This window comes from Battus philenor, unplaced genomic scaffold, assembly GCF_028537555.1.
Source record: "Battus philenor isolate CCGP_79_NKW_IND1 unplaced genomic scaffold, ilBatPhil1.0.hap1 SCAF_8, whole genome shotgun sequence".
Lineage (NCBI taxonomy): Eukaryota > Metazoa > Arthropoda > Insecta > Lepidoptera > Papilionidae > Battus > Battus philenor.
Window position 1 is genome coordinate 15,322,835 of NW_027181748.1, and position 22,149 is coordinate 15,344,983.

General features: G+C 36.7%; 1 protein-coding gene across 2 annotated transcripts in view; it reads left to right on the forward strand.

The window, feature by feature from the left end:
* The window catches only part of Moe (Moesin), a 79,131-nt gene that overhangs the window by 11,550 nt on the left and 45,432 nt on the right, over positions 1–22,149 (forward strand). Inside the window, exon 1 of one of the 2 annotated variants that reach the window (XM_068775386.1) lies at positions 3,465–3,606. The exons of the other annotated variant lie outside the window; for it this stretch is intronic. Coding sequence (XP_068631487.1) covers positions 3,586–3,606 — 21 coding nt within the window. The 5' untranslated portion in view covers positions 3,465–3,585. Of the gene's footprint in view, positions 1–3,464; positions 3,607–22,149 lie in introns of those variants that run through there. 2 annotated transcript variants of the gene reach the window in all.

Below are 22,149 nucleotides of genomic sequence, written 5' to 3' on the forward strand. Positions count from 1 at the left end.
TAGAGCTCAACCTAATGTGTGGCCAAATAAATAATTTAATATTTTTAATAACATCTGATTGTTATAGCTTCTTGGCATTTTGATTAAATCAAAGTGTATTTAAGTAAGTATCTCTCATTATTAGCTTAGTATCTGAAAGCACTCGCTCTGGGATCTGTATATTACACTAATTTTTTTTTCTGGAAATTTACGAGAAATTCGGGGCTCGCCTCACTCTCATTACGTGTCGGTCTGACATCGAAGTACCGCGGGGATCGGCCAAATAAAAAAAACATCCGATTATTCGATCTATAGTTATAAGTGAGGTTATTTATTAGTTTATTTCGGAGAATTACTTAATTTGTGACGCATACGCATGTGCTGCAAGTATGCGGGCGGCCTATGACGTCATGCCGCCAAATTGTTATAATTTATATTGTCAAATGACTCAGTGTTCTGACTCCTCGTCATCAGGTCCGAGAGTAATATTCCAGCCTGTTTAAATCCTAATTGCAGTATATTATAACTATTTTAAATAGTAATGGTCTAATACAGTGTGTTATTGTATAAATAAATAAAAAAAATGTTCGCTGCGAAATAAGAACAAATGTAATTAGGAATGTAGACAAGGAATGAAATGCGACGTGTGAAAGATCAGAAAGTGAAGGATGTGAGGAAAAGAGAGAAACAATTTACGAGGGAAGAAAGGAGAAAGAACGATAAAAATGAAAAAAATTATATACATTAGCATTGTAACGTCCCTTGCCCAAAACAAAGCACGGGAAGTAAGAATAAAAAAATACCTTGGGCTTTCTATAATTATTACGCCTCCCTATGTAGTATATATAATCTATATATCAAAGCGAAAGGGTTAAACTCGTGTAAAGTCCACTGTCGAACTGCTCTATTTTGGGGCGTGGGCTACATGTTGGTAAACTGCCCTAGAGATTTATAAATAAAATTAAACGAAAAAACTAATATAAATGCATCTTTGCCAATTCTCACAGAAACCATGTATATGGTTAAAATCTTTTGTAGGTAAACTGCTAGGAGGTTACAAAAATAAACTTTCCTTTGAGACACTAAAGAGTAAGTAACATTATCGTTTTCGTTTTAAGAGGCCCACAGCTGGACATAGGCTTCGTAGATCCAGCCTTATTGACGTCGTCTGTCCGACGGACTTTTGTTGTACGAAAAAATTTGTAAATAAACTCTTGTCATAGTGAATTTAATAAAACGATGTTATCTTCTGAATTGGTTCAACTGCTGTATGATCTCTAATCCTTTGCACTAGGAGATTATTTTCACATCACACCTTCATCACCATCATCTGACAACAATAGTGACATAAATATTTTATAATGAAAAATGTTGGATAACATTTTAGTTAAAAAAATCAAACAATGAAATATATAATTTTTACATACATTTAATAAGAGAATTTATAAAATTACACATCTTATAGTTTTCTACGGTGTGATATTGCTTAAAACTCCTTTGACATTGATATAAGGACCGCTACTGGATACCTTATACTTATTACGTCTAATTTATTTACCCAATTCTAATTTTGAATTGCCAAAATAAAACTTCATATGTCAGTATGCTGGCATTCCGAGTTCCTGGAATTAAAACTTCATGCCAGTAGTGCTGTCATTCCGAGTAGCCGGAATAAAACTTCATACTACTAGTGCTGGCATTCTGAGTGCAAAGGGTTAAAAGAAATCTAATTAGTTTGATGTGAAATTAATTTTAATGCATATTTAATGAGAGCAGCTTCCTAAAATGTATGACTATATATATGTATATTTATACATGTACATTATGATGATATATATACATATAAATGAAGTTATTGGTTTTGTATTAGAATAAATAGCTATAGTGGTCCAGTTGTGATCGCACGCGCCCGCCGTGGCGGATCGAAGGGCATACCGCATTGTGCGCCGGCGCCGCTGTAATTCCTTCAAACTGCACACGTGACTGCAAGTGGGTAGTGAACAATTCTTACATTCGTGTATGATTGCTTATAAGCTTCAAAAGGAATAATGAAGGTTTTGCATCTAGTACTGGAAACTTGTATAAAGAGTTTTTTTTTCTTGGCATGAATGCGTTTTTAAGTTGGAATTACTTCATCTGGTGTTCGGTCAATTATCTTCAAAGATATGTGATGCTTTCTCCCTCATTTTTGGGTTGCCTCTCGTTATCCTATCTTAAACCAGGTAAACCAGTCAATGCCAACGTGTCGAAAGCGAAAGTAAAGAATTTTATTAGACTATTGTTTCCCAACGTCGGGCCCACGCCCCACATTAATGTGAGCTTCGATTATTACCTTATAGGATCTTTATACCTCCCCCCACTAGGGGGCGTCTACTACCCCATTCGTAAATCCATGTCAGGGACATTTTTTTGGTTTTAAATAATTTTTTTAGTCTTCACAGGTTCTTTTACTATATCTTCTTTCATTCTTTACATCTTCTCGTATACTCTTTTCTTTCATTCACAATCCTTACACACGCCGTCTCTTTTCTCTTTGAAGTTTGAGAGTCCGTAACCTTGAATTACAGTGACCCTTCAGAGTTCCAAAAAATAAATTATTATATACAGGATGATTGGTTATAGGTGTAAAAGCTTTAAAAGGGGTGAATTTATAGTTCATTTGCTGTCAAGGTACGAAAGTATGTGTGGTACGAACTATCCAAAAATTGATGATAAATGAAATGAAATAATAATTAATATAATGATAAAATAGTAAGAAAGACGTTTATCGTATATCCTCCTCCCCTTCCACCTATAGTAGTTTTTGGGGGAGGCCTTTACCGTACAATGGGCCTCTATTGGCTGAAAAGATGGCATATAAAAATTATTTATTGTTTACTATCTGTCCCTGCAGAGTTTGTACTGCTAGAAGTTATCGGTCTGTCGCATTCTAATTAAAAACATAATTTAATGTAACACATTTGAGTGATCACTTTATATGAATGGAAATAGATGTAAAAGCTGTCTATAGCCAGTCGATCTAATACAACTAAGTTATGGCGAGTTACGTTCTTTTATAAAGTCACTCGGGTTCTTGAGGTTTGAGTCCGTAGAAACCTTATCTTGTTTTCTATTGTTTTGGCTGAAGGTATCTTGCCTAATTCAGGTTTTTAAAATCTGATGAAATGGGTAATGAAATGATCTGAGTCAAACTTTGTTATTGCAGAGGTCTAAAAATGGAGACTTGTAACATCTTAAAGGTTCATGTAAGAGTTAATAACCTGTATTTTAAGCACGATTCACGTATATAACTAACTTAAGTAGGCTTTTTAAATAAGTACTCTTCGATTAGTTCTCTAGTTAATTACGTAAACAAACGTTTTCGATAATCCAGTATGAGGCAGTCATAATTAGATGTCAGAGGGGAAAAGGTATAGCCGCGGGTCGCGGGGGACAGGGGTCGCGGAGGGTGGAGGGTACGCCGCTCGCGCATTCCGTACGGCGTCTCAGTTTGCTGCAGACCGCCGCGGACGGTACACGCGGCTCCAGTGCCGCGCATAAATCACACGCACCCGGTGTTTGTGACCGTGACATTTTGTGTGCCGCCACTGTGAATAAGAAAACACAATGGTTGCCGGCGGAAAACAGGTACAGAATTATATAATAATTGCAACAAGTATGTCGTTAAATAAAACTTCGCCATCGATGTCCAATTCGTGTTCAAACATGTCTTTATATTACGATGTAGTTATATAAGACTTTCGCTTTTACAACTTAGCAACATGTTCAATGTCAGACGAGTCATCGAGTTTTCATGTATACTCAATTCATAAGTTGCGCTGATGTCATCGGGCGGCGACGCGATGGGTTGCCATGTTAGTTGCGAAGCAAGCCTCCCATTCACGACCCTTAAAATTAAATATGATCTCCTATATTCCACCATTTCTCCTTCAAATTTATTTACTAAATATCCAAATACAATCTTAACTAATTTATATAAATATTAAACATATACAATAACATTTTAAGTAAATAACTTAAAGACAGTCTTCGAGGCAGTAATGTTTTAGTTGCATGTTTTCCTTAACAGGACTTGATTGAAGTTATGATTCATTCTAGCTGGTAACGCATAAACCTATAAACACAATACTACTTGTTGCACGCGGTGTCGTTCGCCTATATTAACAGTTTGTTTACTTTTGAATCCAATGCATTGATGATAAAACTCATTTATTAACAAAGAGTTTTGTCATCGTTATGAATGCAAATATATATATTTTTTATTATTAATTCATTATATATATATATATATATATATATATATATATATATATATATATATATATATATACCACACATACATTACATATATATTAACAATATAGTTATGTTATAAGTGAGAAATCAGCGTACACTTCGTATGTTTGTATATATATATATATATCTGAATGTAAGTGAAGAAATTCAATTTCTTTATACGTATTAAAATCCATCTATGGCAGGTCGCGTCTCGAGACGGGGGTCGGTTTATACTTTTATTTCGTCCGACCAACCGTCTTACTATCCCCGTTTCATTCTCCACCGTGCGAGGGAGCGAGACGGGACGATTTTCCTGTTTCGCTAACGCCTTCTATATTCAAAATTGAAGAAGCGTCGGCTTAAAACTATATTGTATAATTTTAGTAAGGAAATATATTTTATTGTCGTTGTTGGTTTTAAAATACGTGGAATGCAATGAGTCGCCGTACTCCAGCATATCTAATCATATCTAGCAATAAATTAGCTACCAGCTTATCGACCTTAATGAATTACATTCCAGCGATACTCCGTATAGTTTGATAAGGCGTTTGTAGAATGCTAATACGTTTTAATTTCTGTTAAGCGGTGATCGCTTTGTGGTTTTAAATTGTGACAATCCATCGCAAGTCACGGGTTCGATTTGTTTTCTCGTTAAAACAAATTCGCAAGGAAGACCGGTGTATTTTCCTCCAAAATACAGGAAAATATTAAAGTCAAATTTGACATTCAATTTGGAACCTTCGTAGCAAGCTATTTTAATTGAAAGAGGTCATCATGTTATATTTAGAAAGCTTTATCTTATTCTAAGTCTTGTCAAATTGAGCTCTTTTTATATTTTCTAGGCGTAAATGATTTCCACAGATTTCATTTTGTGGAAAATTAAATTGTTTGGGTAGAAATCATTATTACGTCGAGTTCGCGACAGTTAATTCAGGATTGTCATCTTTCCAATGGCACGTGTATATGACGCAAAAAGTTTTTTTTTTCTTGTATTAAATTATTAATGAAACATTCGAACAGTGAGCTGGCAACATCCGGTCGGCCATTAAATAGGCGATTACGTTAAAAGTTTATTACACACGGCAACACAGCGACGCCGTGATAATTTCAGCTCCGTCACTAAATCACGTACGAAGGATGAGCGTCCAAGGTTTTCCTGCTGGCGTGTAAACAGCTGCACAAAAAAAAAGACAATGATAGTCGCTTGCTGTTAAACGAGACGCGGTTATCTCATGATCGCGTAACTGCAACTTAATATTTAGTTTTAATTATAACTATAGAGTGCGTTAACAGTGATGATTTAAATACAATCGTTATCTCTTATTACCCTCATTGGCATAGTCAACAAGCCATGAAGAAGGATATCTTCAAGCTGGTTTCCGCAACCACTGCGTTCATTTTGCGTCAAAGTTAGCCTTGCTTAAGCCAATCCAACTCCTCGAGAAATCCCAACAGACCCTTGGCTGGCTTTTTTAGGGAAACACCACGATGATCCGGGATGGGTAGGCTGCTGTAGTGCATGAGCAACAGTCTCGTCTTCCACCAGGCACGCCCTGCACAGATGACTGTCCGTATCACCTAATACAAGCAGATATTTGTAAAAAGATCATTACCGGTTAAGATCCCTGCCACTAGTTGGAGTAGCAGGGTGTTTGAGAGCAGGCGGTTTATGGTAGGAATTGCCTGTTGCTTGTTGGCTTCATGGCTCGTCCATTGCTATGTTGACTCCAAGTAAGCTCTGATACCAGAGATCCAGATCTTACTGATTGGTAGTAGGATGAGGAGCTTCGGGTCGTTAACGACAATGCTGGAGCTTCTGGTCTTACTCATCTGCAGCATCGTTGCGCCTGGAACCGACAAGATTGTTACTACACCATTAGATGTCTGTGACACTCATATTTTAACCAAAGAGTTAACAGTGTGAATCCTAAGGACTTGGAGAAGGCGATGCTCGTGATTACTCTACGAGATTGAATAAGGAGTAAGATCAGTAAATAGACAATAATAACCGACATAGCATTGGAACTTCTGCTAGACTGTGACAATAAAAGGATTCTACTGCTCGATCTGATCGGACAGTCAGATTGAGGTCTTAACCCTTTCGTTACCAGCGCCGAAGTTAGCCAGCTTACATTGGACACGCCGTGTGCACCAGCGCCGCTTTTAGGTGGCATCCATTTGCCGTTCCTTACATTGCATTGTTATTGAATTGATTCATCTAAGGGTGTAATCAATTTTCTTATTGAATGCGCCTTCAGTGGAAAACAATCCTTTGGAAGTGAAGTGCATACTTCGCGGCGCACATGCCCGGTTTAGTAGCGACTGCGGTAAGGAAAGGGTTAAAATGGTTTAACAAGGATTATTGGATCCAGGCCGTTGAGTAGATTTTGTTTTAATTTCTATTTAATATTCAGGTTTTCATTGTAAAACGGTGCGAGTAAAATACTGTCAACTCATGACTGTTTGCTAATTTCGTACGTTCAGATAAGTTTATCTTGTACAGTTAATTCATTAGTTTTATGAAACCAATTGGCGCGGAACCGTTACGGTCTATAGAGTGGGTTTGGGTAATTTAACTGCGTTTATTCATGTTTAAGATATTACTTTAGTAAGGTAGTAATTAAACCCAACTGTGGGATGCGCTGTACAGTCAAAAATTGAATATTGTAACTTAAAAATTTTACCTGATAGGTTTATGCCATTGAATAGAATACCTTGGCAGTGGTGGTAGCGCGTAGTAGACTGAGACTATTGCAATCGTAAGTCGAAGGTTCTATTCCTGATAAGATTTTCTCTGATCAGAAACAAGTTTCTACCGTCCTCTGCGTACCATTGTACCTCACTGCGATCGGCAATCCACCTACCAAGCGTGGCGATTGTGGTATTTTCCCCCCATAGATATCTTAGGGAGACACCGATGCCTTGCAGTGTCTATGCTGAAAAGATGACGAAGAAAATCCCTGCGAAGGAAGTTTAAAGAATCACGGATTTATCAAAATATTCAGTTTTTTATAGCAAACTCTTGTTTAGTTTTCAATTCTTGTTTAGAAAATTTGAATACTAAATTATACACAAATAAAAATGTATATATTTTGTATATTCTGTTAAATATATAAGGTAGAGCGGGCACAATGTGCACCGAGGGTTAGAATGCAATTGGGGTTTGAGGGCAGGTGCGCTTGACAGGTGCGGCGCTCGCGTCGAAACACTAGCGACCTCTTTATGTAGTATTGAAATGATTACACGGTTATATTATATCTATCGGGAAGTCAAATTAACACATCTTAACACTAATAAATATTACAATAGGATCATTTGCAGTAACCACTTGTGGGCCAGAAGAGTCCCAATTTGATTCAAACTAAAATCAGACCGAACTTCCCCCATAAAACATTTTCAACTCTAAAATTATGATTGTAATTGCAGCCTCATTGCAAGAGTGAGGCAGCAACACATGTTGCTTTCTCATTCTTAAATGATGTCTAATACGTTTTGGAACATTATCTCACTATTATATGTGAGTGTACCACTTTTAGAACATGGCTTGTATAAATTTGAAAAAATATATATTAATTACAAAAACATTTTGTAAATGTGAAAATGATATACGTTTTTAAATATCTTTTTTATCGATGTCACTTATACCAACCAGTTGCAAACAGATGTCCTAAGTTTTTTCGTAGATTTTCAATATATTCAAACCACTATAATAGACGGGTATAAAATATAAATATTCCTAGATTGAAATAATATTTTTTGTGTAGTTAAAAATTAAAAAAAAAAGTTTTTTTTTAATTACCATTTGGAAAATTTTACGAGCATATATATGTGTTAAGCAAGTTAACGGTTTCGGGATGGATCTCGTAAATTCATATTCCATGAAGCTGTAAAATGCTCCAGAGGGACACTAACAGATAGAAGTGTAGATTTGTCTACTAATTTAGGCTTTTTTTTTCTACTTATGGTCTAAGGTCAAAGATTGATGGTCGTTTTGGAATGTAAATTCCTAGACTTTTGCACTAAAATTGACATCAATAAAACATAATAGCCGACACACTGTTGTAGTATAGACAGATTATGTTCTCCGGTACATTTCTACGTTTTGAATTCGATATCGAAATGTACGAGGTGGAGGTACTCTTTTTATCTCGTAAATCGATGGATCACTCGCAAACCGTGCAGATAAGACTCATTAATATTTTATTACTATCAAATTAATTTTTATATTCGATTATTTTTGATAAAATTCAAATTTCGAAGTTCACGATGACACGCATTAAAAATAATATTATGACGTGAACTTAACATAAAGTAAAGTGTGCCTTGAGTAATCATTTAGAGCAGAGTTTCCCAAACTTTTTTGTGTCGTTGACCCCTTGCCATGTTTTTCCGTGTTGGGTAGACCCCCTACTTACCTGATATTGATTTCCTGTAAATTTCTAACTGTAGTGAAGTTTAGTGTTAAAAACTTAGAGTAAAACACATGTTAATTAATACATTTATTAATTGAATTTAAATTAAAACTATTCAAAATAAAATTTTGTATCTTATGTAAAATATACGTAACATTAAATAAACATGTATTGCGAATACCAATATCCTACAATTTACACAATTTTATAAAGATATATAATAATTTTTTTACTTCATAAGTACTTTTATAAATAATGTAAATGTTTTAATATTATAAGATAGTATGATGTAAGTAAATAGGTACTATCAGTGTATGTGTTGAGATCCAATATCGTGCATTCATTTTCATTTCATGGACCCCCAATGTTTTTTCGCTGACGTAGACCCCTGGCAGGTTGTCATAGACCCCAAGGGGTCGATATAGACCACTTTGAGAATCACTGGTTTAGAGTATTAAGGCTTTGAGAGCCAGAAGTACAGACGCAGGTGTCTGCGAATAGGGCATTCTATATAGCAGGAGTGGTAAAACTGCGGCTCGCGAGTCACATGCGGCTTTGTGAACGATTGATTGTCGAATTATTTTAATATTTAAATTTATATAACCTATGTCAGCTCCTGGGAAATCAAAACAAATTACTAGTGTGAATAATTATTGTTGTAATTCCAATATAACATTAGAGAAATTCAAACACCGATCATAATTAACTAACCGGCATCTTGAGTATTATTAGGAGTGCTGTCATATACGTGCGCCATTATATCTAGCTTTAATGCACACATTTTGTACTTCTGTCATGTAATTTCAACAAATATGATTTTCGTTAAAAAAAAGTATTAGTATTTAATGGAATCAGGCGTTAGTTAGACTTTTTTGCACGACTACCACTGCATGTGCGGAAGTGGCTAAATATTGGTCCTTTTCTTACAAAAGTATTCGTTTGCGTGTTTTATATGCGTTTTCAATTGCGGCTCGCGAAAAATTTCAAATTTCGAAAAAAACGGTTTACACTATCTGGTTGGCCATCCCTGATCTTTACTTTTGACAGACGAGTTGATCTGATGATCCCAGTGTGATATTATGTTATCTAAAAGACACAGCTGGAATATACTAACATGTATGTGATCTGGCGTTGAAATCAGGGAGGAGACAATAGCCTCCCTGATAGACGGCGATGACAAACAGGCGTTCATATCTCTTTGTAAAGAAATCGCCAAAAGGGCGATAGAAAGAAATAAAACAAACAGAGTATAAAAAGATAAATAGATTAAAAACGTAAATAGAAACAAAACTGTGATAAAAATAATTATAGAATAAGTAATAACGTGTAAAAAAATATGTAAAATAAAAATATAAATCAAAAAATGTAAAAAGAAAAAGGGAAGATTGATAGACGAACAGAGCAAAAGGGTAAGAAAGAAGAAATGTGGTATAAAAGAATGGAATGAAAGATCATTTGAATAATGGGAAGCAGGGAACGGAAATAAAAAAAAAACAAGTGAAAAAAATAAATTGCCCAAAAAAGACCCTGTCCCACCACAAGATAGGGGTAAGAGACGCCCCCAATAGCGGGGGTCATCTAAAAAAAAAGGTATGTTAACAGTGGCAATCCTATATAGTTAATGCATAAAGTGTGAATTATGAAAGATTATATTCCGGAAAACGAACCCGCGACATATGATCACAAGTCTCAGTCGTCTTCCACTGCGCCCTATGTATTGTGCGCAATAAATATATTGTATTGTTGTGAGACACTCGGACAGTAATCAGAAAACTCGAAAACAAGCTCCTTCTCGAAAATATTGCTTTTGTTTCAGCTTAAATGGGAATCGTACTTGTCGCATAGATTTCTAGCAAGTTGATGACGTCATCGATGTTATCAATTACTCATTATAACAAACTGATATAGTGATAATCGTAATGATATGTTATAAAGTCGCCATTATCAAAAACAAGTAACTGCTACTATCACTGATCGTGGACGCCGCTTTCACCTTCTCTCACATGGACGACCAGATCAGATGCCGCACTGGTGGACGCCTCAGAGGTGGCTAAGAGAGGTTCAAAGACTTTAGAACCCAAGATTATGCCTACATGAACAAACGCGAGTAAAAATAATGTAATAAAAACAAAGCCACGGACGCTGATGTCTGGTATATAGGAGAAAGAAAGGCTTAACCCTTAAATGCATGACTTTTATTTATACTTTAAAAAAAATATTTATCTTACAGGGCAGAAAAAAATAAAATGTATATAATATTTTGTAAACTTACTTTTTAAAAAAAACCTTATGTTGCATATATACAACACTAAGCATTTATTCTCTCATTTTACTTTTAAGTGGTATGTTGCAGTTTTACATCATTATGCATTTAAGGGTTAACTTTCGGAAAATTATTATATATCAAATTAAAAAAAAAAGCTTGTACATTGCACGGGGGGACCACTTTCACAAAAGATTCATGCCGCGATCATTCAAATTTGAGGAATGACCCCCAAAGACGACTGGAGATATACCATAATCGCCACACTTGGCAGGGGGGGTTGAAACTCGCAGTGTGGTATTATGGTACATAGGTGCTGCTGCCCATCATATAGAAACTTGTTTGCGAACAGTGGAATTCTATAAAAATTTATATCTTCGGTTTACACGCAATGAGTCAGACTTTTGGTTCGGCTTGTTTAATATTTTCTTTACCAGTGTTAGCCAAGTGATATCAGCGTAAGATTAGCGAGATGATATCTAACCCGGAACATACAATAACTCACGAATTGTTTCAGAATAAATCTACAGGATGATTGGTTATCGGTTTAAAAGTTTTAAAGGAGTTAATATGTGAAGCCCATTTTTTTGTCCATGTATGGTACATCATATCCAAAGTTCAAAGCTTTCAGAAATAACGGATTATTGTGTATTTATATATTTATTTAAACACTTCTACAACTATACTACTGTGACCAAAACGTAAGGTGAAATTGTCATGTAAAACTGCCAGGCATTAGGAAGGCTGGTGTTTTATTTTCTTGGGTTGGTAGTACTGTCTATAACATTTACCAATTTACATTTACATTTGAGTCTGTTTGTCAACAGTTGGAATATTTAACATAGCCAAATCATTTTGAGGGATGTTTTGTATCTCAAACGCGTCAAGTTTCGATTGGTCGATGTTATGCTTATTAAATGGAATCAGGCGTTACCTCGCGGAAGTCCATCCTAAGTAAAAAAAGGACCAATATTTAGCCACTTCCGCACATGCAGTGGTAGTCGTGCAACAAAGTGCACCGCCCACCAGCCCGCTGATGAATGCGTATGCGGCAAACAATGCGAATTACACAACTGCCAAATCACTCATCACGTGTTTCATCCCTCCACGGGGCATCTTCAGGAGCCATATTACACCGATATTTGGCACTGATCATACATATACATACTGACATGATACATATACATTGATCATACATAACTAGAAGTACAGTTGCATTCGTGTATAAATATGACAGGAAATAATTTATACATGTAACGTTCACATGTTTATTATATGTTAGGGGACAACGAACGTCTGAGGTGATCGGCTTGTCTAGCATGCGGAAGAGAAAATGTACAGCGTGTTGCAGCGAAAGTATCGCGGCCCGAATCGTGGGGACTTCGCCATTGTTAGGCCGTCTGTATTGCTTGGACGGACACGCAAATTAATATATCTGATCAGATATCAAAATATTATTTATTAGAATTGGCTATTACAAGCACTTTCGAATTATTAATAAACATAATGTCGGCATTGATGACCCTACAGCATGGTTGCACAGACTTATTAAGACTAGGGGCCACTCGGGCAAATCATGAACTGATGGCGGGCCGACCGCTAGAAGTATAGGTAATTAAATTTTTCTTTGTTTTTTTCTGGAATAGAATTCAATATTTTACAAATGTATGAGAGTATTATTTTTGCTGTCGGCGGGCCACCAGTATTCGACGGTCTGTGCATCCATGCCCTAAAGGAAGCCACCACCAGCTCGGAAGGCAGTTCTGCTGTATGCAATATAGTTTTATAAAGAGTCCCAATAATAATTAGTTTACCGAGTGAGAATCAACAATATTTATTTCCACGCATTAACATCAGTATAAGTATTATTTGACAAAATACTCTTTTCAATATGTTTTAATCTTGGTTTTAAATATCTCCAGTGGCAGATGATATTGATTGTCGATTTATATTACATAAGGGGAACCGGCAAGTAATGTCGATTTAGTTAAATTCACACGACTACATTTGTAACAAGTTTTTATTTCTAATCAACGATATATTATCTTTCATTATCAACAACCTTTGGTACCATCTAGTATACAAATCAATGCCGGGGCGGTGAAAATCAATCGGTTTTTCTGTAAAATATGTCGACAGAAACGACATTACTTTCCGGTACACTAATACATACGTATATATAGGCCATGAATGATTTATTTTTTAAAACGAAAACCAGTGTTTATCACTTTTTTTAAAATATTTTTTTTTTTAAAAAATTAATATGATACCAGCAATCCCAACAAACTTCAGGACATATTAGTCTGTCGCAGACTAATATGTAAAACTTATTTTAAAGTTGTAATTACACAAATCTATTTAATGTCTTCATTACGATTATATACAAAAATAAGTGTTATTTCCTATTAACTATATCATCTTCGTCCATCACATATAAATACGTCTGTCATTATATATATATATATATATATAGATTTGGAAGTCGGAAGTGACCTAATAGTCAGAAATAGGAAGTTAAATCATGAGTGGTCTAATGGATGGTCTATGGATTAAGATAGAACGTCACGGGGAATTCCCGGGAGCACACACTTCATATTGTTCACAAACAGTGACAGATTATCTCGCGAAAGATCGGGATAATCCATCTTTTACTAATTCGTTCTATTTATGAAGGTAGGCAGAGATTTGAAATGTTAGATTGTTTTATGTGCGCAGAGGTGTTAGTTAAAGAGAGTTATTAGCAAGACGCACATGGGGTATTTAAGAACAGACGCCTTGATGTTTACCTGACTTCTTTACAAGGAGATTGCTATCACTATGCATACACTGGTAGAAGTGATATATATATTTGAGGTAGGCCTGTGGCTTGCAGAGGGCGCCTATAAGCTGAAATGACAACGATTAAATAAAAAAACAGTAATGTGATTATTTATATAAGTATCATTAAAATCGTAAATACCGTTAATAATGCTGTTATTTAATCTACTAATAACTCTTTGAAGCCATCTCCATAGTTACATATCTCAAATAACTCTGGGCAAACATGCTTCCGATTATCCGTGATCATATTTTGACACTATAATTAGAATATGAGCGGCATATGGTCGCCATATAACTTCCACGGAGATCTCTAAACGTAATTACATCATCGGAGATCGCATGTACGCGACTATAAACACTACAGCTGTAGCAATACCGTCGAGAATCGTCCGTTTCATCCGTATCAGTAGCTCTATTGACTTGCATGATGTCATTCCGTCACCGCGCCGAGATGCACTGTGCAAACAGTCGCCCGTGTTGCTTTATAACTGCCTTATCACTGAAAATATGAGTGCTTGTATTTATACGAAATTATATGTGAACACAAAAGCCAGCAGGTAATTTATAAATGGCTCTTGAATCAATCTTTAAGACACGTACAGATGAACCGCCTGCCCAAAACCCCACATCATTACCAAGGTCCCAAGATGTTTTTTTTTTTCATAAAATACCCCTATTTGTGGTGGGATAGGGACTTTATTAGCATTTAATTTTTTCACATTATCTTTTATTTTCTCTCTCTTCTTTCATTCTTCACATTCTCTTTCAGTCCGTTTTCTATCTTTCATGATACATTTCTACTTTCTTACCCTTTTGCTCTGTTCGTCTATCATTCTTCCCTTTTTCTTTTTACATTTTTCGATTTGTATTTTTATTTTACATTGTTACTTATTTTATAATAATTTTCTATCACAGTTTTGTTTCTATTTACATTTTTAATCTATTTATCTTTTTATACTCTGTTTGCTTTATTTCTTTCTATCGCCCTCTTGGTGATCTCTTTACAAAGGGATATGAATGCCTGTTTGTCATCTCCGCCTATCAGGGCGGGTATTGTCTCCTCCCTGATTTCAACGCCAGACCGGCACTCGAAGCTGTGCCGGAGTCCCCCGAATGCGGGACACCGGGCCACAAGGTGGATCTCAGTCTGCGGTCCCAAGATGTTACAGGATGCTGGTAGTGTAAATTTGGTCATAGTGGCAATCTCTGGGGAAAGCTTGTGCCTTGCAGTGGGCGTCTATAGGATGATATGATGAAGACGTCAGCCATACAGCATAGGGGAGTCCCCGAGAAATCGGTTTCTTAGAGGAACATTAACGAATAATGACTTAAGGTCGACGACATTTACTAAAAGGTCTACAGTTGTTTTTATCACTGTTATAAGAATGAGCATATTAATATTTAAGAGACATAATTTCGATAAGCACTCTACTCGGGTAGAGCGTTCTACTACTTGCAAACGTCAACGTGCATCTGTAGTACAACTGCCCAGAGTGAATTTTTTGTAAGTTTCACGGACCTTTCACTTCCGACGAAGCTATAAAAGCCCCCGGATAATAGCATCGACATTAACAGAAAAAAAGCAGTAAGATTGTGTGGTATGGTGCAAAATAATTTGTTTTAGCTTTGTGTATCATTAATTATTAACATCAATGATAATGGAACAAGTTCTTCTTATTAATTACAAAGATAATTAAAAATATTACTAAAGCATAAAAGAATTTCAATTAAAAAAATACATACATGATTCGAAGTAGAATTATTAGTATTGTGTGATATATTGACTGATGGAAAGAGATAAAAAATTGAGAGGAGAATAGAATAATAACGCTTGCATAGCGCTGTTTGACATCTGACGTCAATGGAGACAAAAAAAGAGACGGGAGGTAGGACGTAATGAAACAAAAAATATCGTGAACTTTAAACCATTGTTACAATGAAAATATTATATTACCACTATCATCGTGCAGTGTATGAAATAGAAAACTTTAAACTTTATCTATAATGATAATTTTGAATAAGGTTTTGTTTTTTTTAATGGGCTGCAACAGTTCACTACTAGTTTTGTAAGTACAAAATCAGCCTCCACAGATAAAATAGACCTAGTCAAAAAAAATTGTAGTATTGTAGCGTCGTCATCTTAACCCCAAAGGTTTTTGCTGCAAGATTTAGGCCTCCTCAAAAGATATCAATGAAGGGATATATCATAATCTTTACGCTTGATAGTTTTCTTGAGTGCACAAAAAATCGCACGTACAACACGGTACTTTTATACGTTTTCATATTACACGATTTCACGTCAGTGGAATAAATGGTATCGTCCATTATAACGCGAAGATTTTTGTCATTATATTAGTCTCGTTTTTGTTTCGGCCCATTGGTACCCAATGCGAGGTATAAGCCTCTCCCAAAAGTATCTATGGAGGCATATACCAAAATCGCCAAGCATGACAGGCGTGTTGGCAATCACAGTGTGGAATTATGGTACGCAGAGGACGCTTCTGCCAATCCTCTGGAAAATAGTTTGTGAGCAGTGGTGAATTTATTAACGCGATAACGTATCCCAGGAATCGAATTCGCGACCTACGATCGCAAGTCTCAGTTCTCAACCGCCAGGCTACCAATGATTACTATTGTAGTGTATTATTCCTTAAATATATTGGTCGCAGGAATGGATGCGGACAGAGCAAGACGGATCATTATGGCGATATTTGAAGGAGGCGTATGACTAGTTAAAATTTGTATTAATTCTTATAGATCGATATTTTAGGGAATACTATAAAAATAAAATATCCCGCAAATGCCGATAATTTAGCACAAAATCAGACATATTCACGCGACTAAAAGTATATGACGTCGAGATAATATTAATATCGTGTCAGAGCTCTTGTTACCATACGTCTGAGCTCAGTGCATGACGTTTAGCGTGTGACAAAATGTACCGACGCTGACTACTAACGCCATCTATTGACGAACAACTTGAACTGAATTAATATTACATTGCTAGTTTAGATATAATTTTGACAGTTTTTAAATTATGTTTTTACCTGTTAAAGACAATTTTAAAGGACATTGAACTGATGTATCTCTAACTTCGAAGGTTACGAGTATATATAAAACGACAGAAAACCAAAGATCGGATACGTATAATGGCCGACGTCAAGCGTGTCAAGGCAACCCCGCGCAGGTCAGCCGTGCACACCGGATTTTACTAACGCATGACGAGCGTTTAGTAGCGTTACAGGAAAACGCTTATCTGATGTAGTATTAAATGAAAATTCAATCAGTATTTATGATCGCAAGCGATTCGGTCAGCGTATGTGTGATCAGAAATGAGGAGGTCCTCAGAATCTATGGCCGTTGGGATCGAAAGGTTCTCTGAATAATCCTGGTACATGTAGAGACGGCTATGCTCGGAGCTCAGAAATGACGAGATCCTTAGAATCTATGGCCGATGAGATCGAAAGGTTATCTGAAGACGGCTATGCTCGGAGCTCGGAAATGACGAGATCCTTAGAACCTATGGCCGTGGGGACCGAAAGGTTCTCTGAATAATCCTGATACATGTAGAGACGGCTATGCTCGGAGCTCAGAAATGACGAGATCCTTAGAATCTATGGCCGATGAGATCGAAAGGTTCTCTGAAGACGGCTATGCTCGGAGCTCGGAAATGACGAGATCCTTAGAACTTATGGCCGTTGGGATCGAAAGGTTCTCTGAATAATCCTGATACATGTAGAGACGGCTATGCTCGGAGCTCAGAAATGACGATATCCTTAGAATCTGTGGCCGTTGGGACCGAATGGTTCTCTGAATAATCCTGGTACATGTAAAGACTGCTATGCTCGGAGCTCAGAAATGACTATATCCTTAGAATCTATGGCCGTTGGGACCGAATGGTTCTCTGAATAATCCTGGTACATGTAGAGACGGCTATGCTCGGAGCCCAGAAATGACTATATCCTTAGAACCTATGGCCGTTGGGACCGAATGGTTCTCTGAATAATCCTCGTACATGTAGAGACGGCTATGCTCAGAGCTCATAAATGAGGAGATCCTTAGAATCTATGGCCGTTGGGATTGAAAGGTTCTCTGAATCTCCTCATACATGTAGAGACGGCTATGCTCGGAGCTCAGAAATGAGGAGATCCTTAGAATCTACAGCTGTTGGGATCGAAAGGTTCTCTGAATAATGCTGGTTCATGTAGAGACGGCTATGCTCGGAGCTCAGAAATGACGAGATCCTTAGAATCTATGGTCGATGGGGTCGAAAGGTTCTCTGAATAATCCTGGTACATGTAGAGACGGCCATGCTCGGAGCTCAGAAATGACGAGATCCTTAGAACCTATGGCCGTTGGGGTCGAAAAGTTCTCTGAATAATCCTGGTACATGTAGAGACGACTATGCCTGTTTTAGAAATAACGAAAGAATCCCCAGAAGAATAAACACCGACGTAGCTCGAAGAATTCGTCTGAAGTGGCAGTGGTCCGAGCATATCCTTCGTGCAACCGATGGCCCACTATGTGAACCGAGGTGGAGGACCGTTCTGGTGACCATATTTGGAGGGCGCTTTTCTCATTTAGTGGGCGTATATTGGCTGTGATGATGATGATGTTTGCTCAAGGAAATACTTGCAATACGATAGAAGCTTCTGGACTTTTTTGCGATATCGTTTCCGAAGTTAAATGGTGGCGTGGTGGGAAACAAAAGAAAGAAAGAGACAGTACATAGACGGACAATAAAATGACGTTTCGGATTAATACGATATAGAGTTTATATCTAATGCATTATTTCGTAATAATATATACTGTTGAGGTATACGTTTTCATAGAAGGTCGGAATACATCAACCTGTATATCATATTTTTTGGGTTCTCCTTTATTGTACGTAAAGTGTTGATATTTAATAATTCACATAGTATTTGCCTGCTTGGAACAGAAGTTGCCTATGCCTTATTCAGTGAAATTTGATTCGGAAAAAATATATAAAAATTGAAAAATTATTTTATGCTAAAACTAACGCCACTCGAAGCAGGACAACGAAAGGGTCTCAAAAACGGGAGCCTTTAAAAAATGTATCCATAAAGGTTTACATCAGGAAGTCAATGTATTCGGTTGGATATCGCGTCACATGGTATATGAACAATTTAAATTAAACGTATAAGGTATTTCAACGATTTAGTTGCTGTTACGATTGTAGTGTATCCATTGCGCAATGAGTGAGCAGGTTTCGCGCGGAGGCTCGCGTGCACGCAGACATGGACGCCGCGATAAGGCGAAGGCTGTCGCTAAGCACCGCCGTTATCGATGTTTGTCACGCGGCGCGCTGGATTATCTGCTAGTGTTGTAATTAGCTCGCTAGTGCCGCCCCGCCCGGCTTCGCTTCCTTCTGATTAGACCCGCCTTTTACCGGTTCATCACACTTAAAACATCCGTCATTGTATACATGGAGATATTTATCATCGCCTGAAGTAAATGAGGGTGATATTTAAACGCACACACGAGATATTTAAGAACAGATGAGTTGTCGGTCTTTATCCTCTGTACTGCTAATGTGCCCCAGCATCGCTTTAATTCATCGAAATCTTCCTTCACCTAGACATCGGTCTAGGTGAAGGAAGATAGAAGAAGGCAGCATCGGCTTCCTCATGGGCGATGATAATGTCGTCTTATGTTCCTAGAATTCTACAAAAAATTAGTACAATACACAATAGAAAAGAACAAGACTCAGAAGTAAGTCAAAGAGGGGTCAAGCAAGATTCCAAGCTAGTCATGAATAAAGCAATATAAGTTTAGTAAATAAGAAAAGATAATAAAATAGATAGAAATAATTGTGTAAGTAAAAAATTAGGAATATTTGAGCCAAATCTGTGATAATGTAACAAAACGTTGTCTAGGAACGAAGATGAGGCAAGGAAGATGATGTACGTCAAACGATTTGAATGTGAAAAAAAGATATAGATTGTGAAGGATGAAAGGAGAAAGTGAATTAAAATAATAAAATGAAAAAGAATACCTTACCGGAGTTCTAATGTTCCTTAACACATGGCTGGGGGGAAGAAAAGAAGAAGAAAAGGTTTCCTAACAAAATTATGCGTAATGGCTTACTTAGTGGCCTACATATATTCGTCATCATTAGCCATAGATCTGCCCCATTGATTTCCAATAAGACTGGTGGATCCAGTTTCAACGACATCCAACTTGACGTACGTTGCGCTCTTAACTTATCAAATTCCTCCTGTTCATCACCTTCTTTACATCATCTTCGTACATATACCACAGTTTGCTAGTCTTGATTCAATTTTTCAATCCCATTTATATTTAACTATTTGTTGTAATTTTTATACTAATATAACTATTTATTTATCGTTCCTTATTTATTTAAAATACAAGTGTCCCCGTTTACAACGCGTGCGCCGGTATTTGAAATAGTCTGTTAATAAATGTAGTTATGTGATATTAGTGTAAAACACGGCGTCATGCGGGCGTATTATACAGGGTGGTGTAGTGCCATGTCATTGTGATTCATACTTTGTAACTTATCTAGTACTAATAAGTGGATATCGTTGGATAAAAGAACACGTAATTAAAAAAACTAAATACTAGTAATATACAGGTTGATTATTTAATGGAATCAGGCGTTACCTCGCGGAAGTCCATCCTAAGTAAGAAAAGGACCAATATTTAGCCAGCCCGCTGATAAATGCGTATGCGGCAAACAATGCGAATCACACAACCGCCACCGCCAAATTACTCAACACGTGTTTCATCCCTCCACGGGGCATCTTCAGGAGTTATGTTACACCATTAGTGCCAAACACACACTCTGTGTGCTGGCGGCTAAATATTGGTCCTTTTCTTAAACATGTTGATTGGTTACAGGCGTAAATGTTTTAAAATAGTGAATGTATAGCTAATCTGTTGTCAACTACTATATGATACACTCTATATAAAAATTAATAGTTTCAGAAATAAGACCTATCGCATTTCGATGGAAAAAAAAATTATGTAAGACTTAGAGAGAATTTATACAGAGAAAAATGAGCTGCACATTCATCCATTTAAACCTTAAAGCAATAATGCGAATCTCCTTGAAAAATCACAAGTGTGGATTATATAAGGTTGTGTTCCGGGAGTCGATTCCATGAAATATTACCATAAAGGAGTCAATAGCCTCCTTGATAGGCGGAAAGGATACTAGGGAAGAATTCCTCTCATACTGCAAGAAAATAATTAAAAAAGTGATACAAAAAAAATAAAAATTAAAGAAAATAAGAAATATCTTAAATAGACAATAAGAAAAAATGTGGTAAAATGTAACTCAAAATGTGATATAAAATGTGATAAAAAGGTAAACGAAAAGAATTAAAGATAAAATGTAACATGTAATGAGGGAGAAATGAAAGGCCACAGAATAAAAGGGAAAGATAACAGAAATGTGGCATGAAAGAATATGTGAAGAACGAAAGGAGAGAATGAAAATAATAAATAACTATGTGAAAAAATAAATTGCCCGTGAAGTCCCTGTCCCACCAAAGAAAGGGGTACGATAGGCCCCCCAATAGCGGGGGCCACAAATAAAAAAAAATATTACCATAAAAGTCTTAAACTTTACCGCTAGGATGCCACTGTTTAAAGTGTGTCTATGCAAGTATATTAGTAACAGGGGAGGCGGCGAAGGCTCGCCGGTGACCTCGTGAGCGATATCCGAACAAACGGAGGCGCATTGCATTGTTTGCAGCATCTGACGCAGATCGCATCTCACCTCCGCCATTGTGTTGTACTCTTGCGGTTGGTAGAATCGCGCGATTGTAGCGCTTATTGCTTTACGCTTAGAGTTATTATTGCATGCACTTGAAAAACAATTGGCGTATATTTGCAATTTGTATCGGCTTTAATAATAGATATCGCTAATGTAGTCAGTCAAGTGCAACTGTTTCGCGATGTATAAATAGTCACATGAATATATAGATGATTTAATTTTAGCTACGCGTGGCCCGTCACTGTGCTAATATGTTTTTTAGTTTAAAAATACTTATGCATTTAACCGCTTGAGTCTATATTCAGTTTTATGTGCACTTGTAAGGCAAGAGTTCAGTTGGATTATGTTGAAAGATTAAATACGTATGAAAAATTGTCAGTTTCGATTTCGTGTAACAATGAACCTGTCTTTGTAGTTATCATCATTAGGCGAGTGTACCACAAGGGGGCAATTCCATAGTGGTGAACTCGACGCGAGTTTAAACGTTTCTCTCTAATATAAAGATTACGTATGTTACATAGGCCGTAAGAATTTCAGAGAGACTAAGGTGAAACATTGCACGTAAAAGATTGGAAAATACTGGTATACCCACCTCAGGAATGATGGGTTAGACTTCAGGCAATTTTAATATTAAT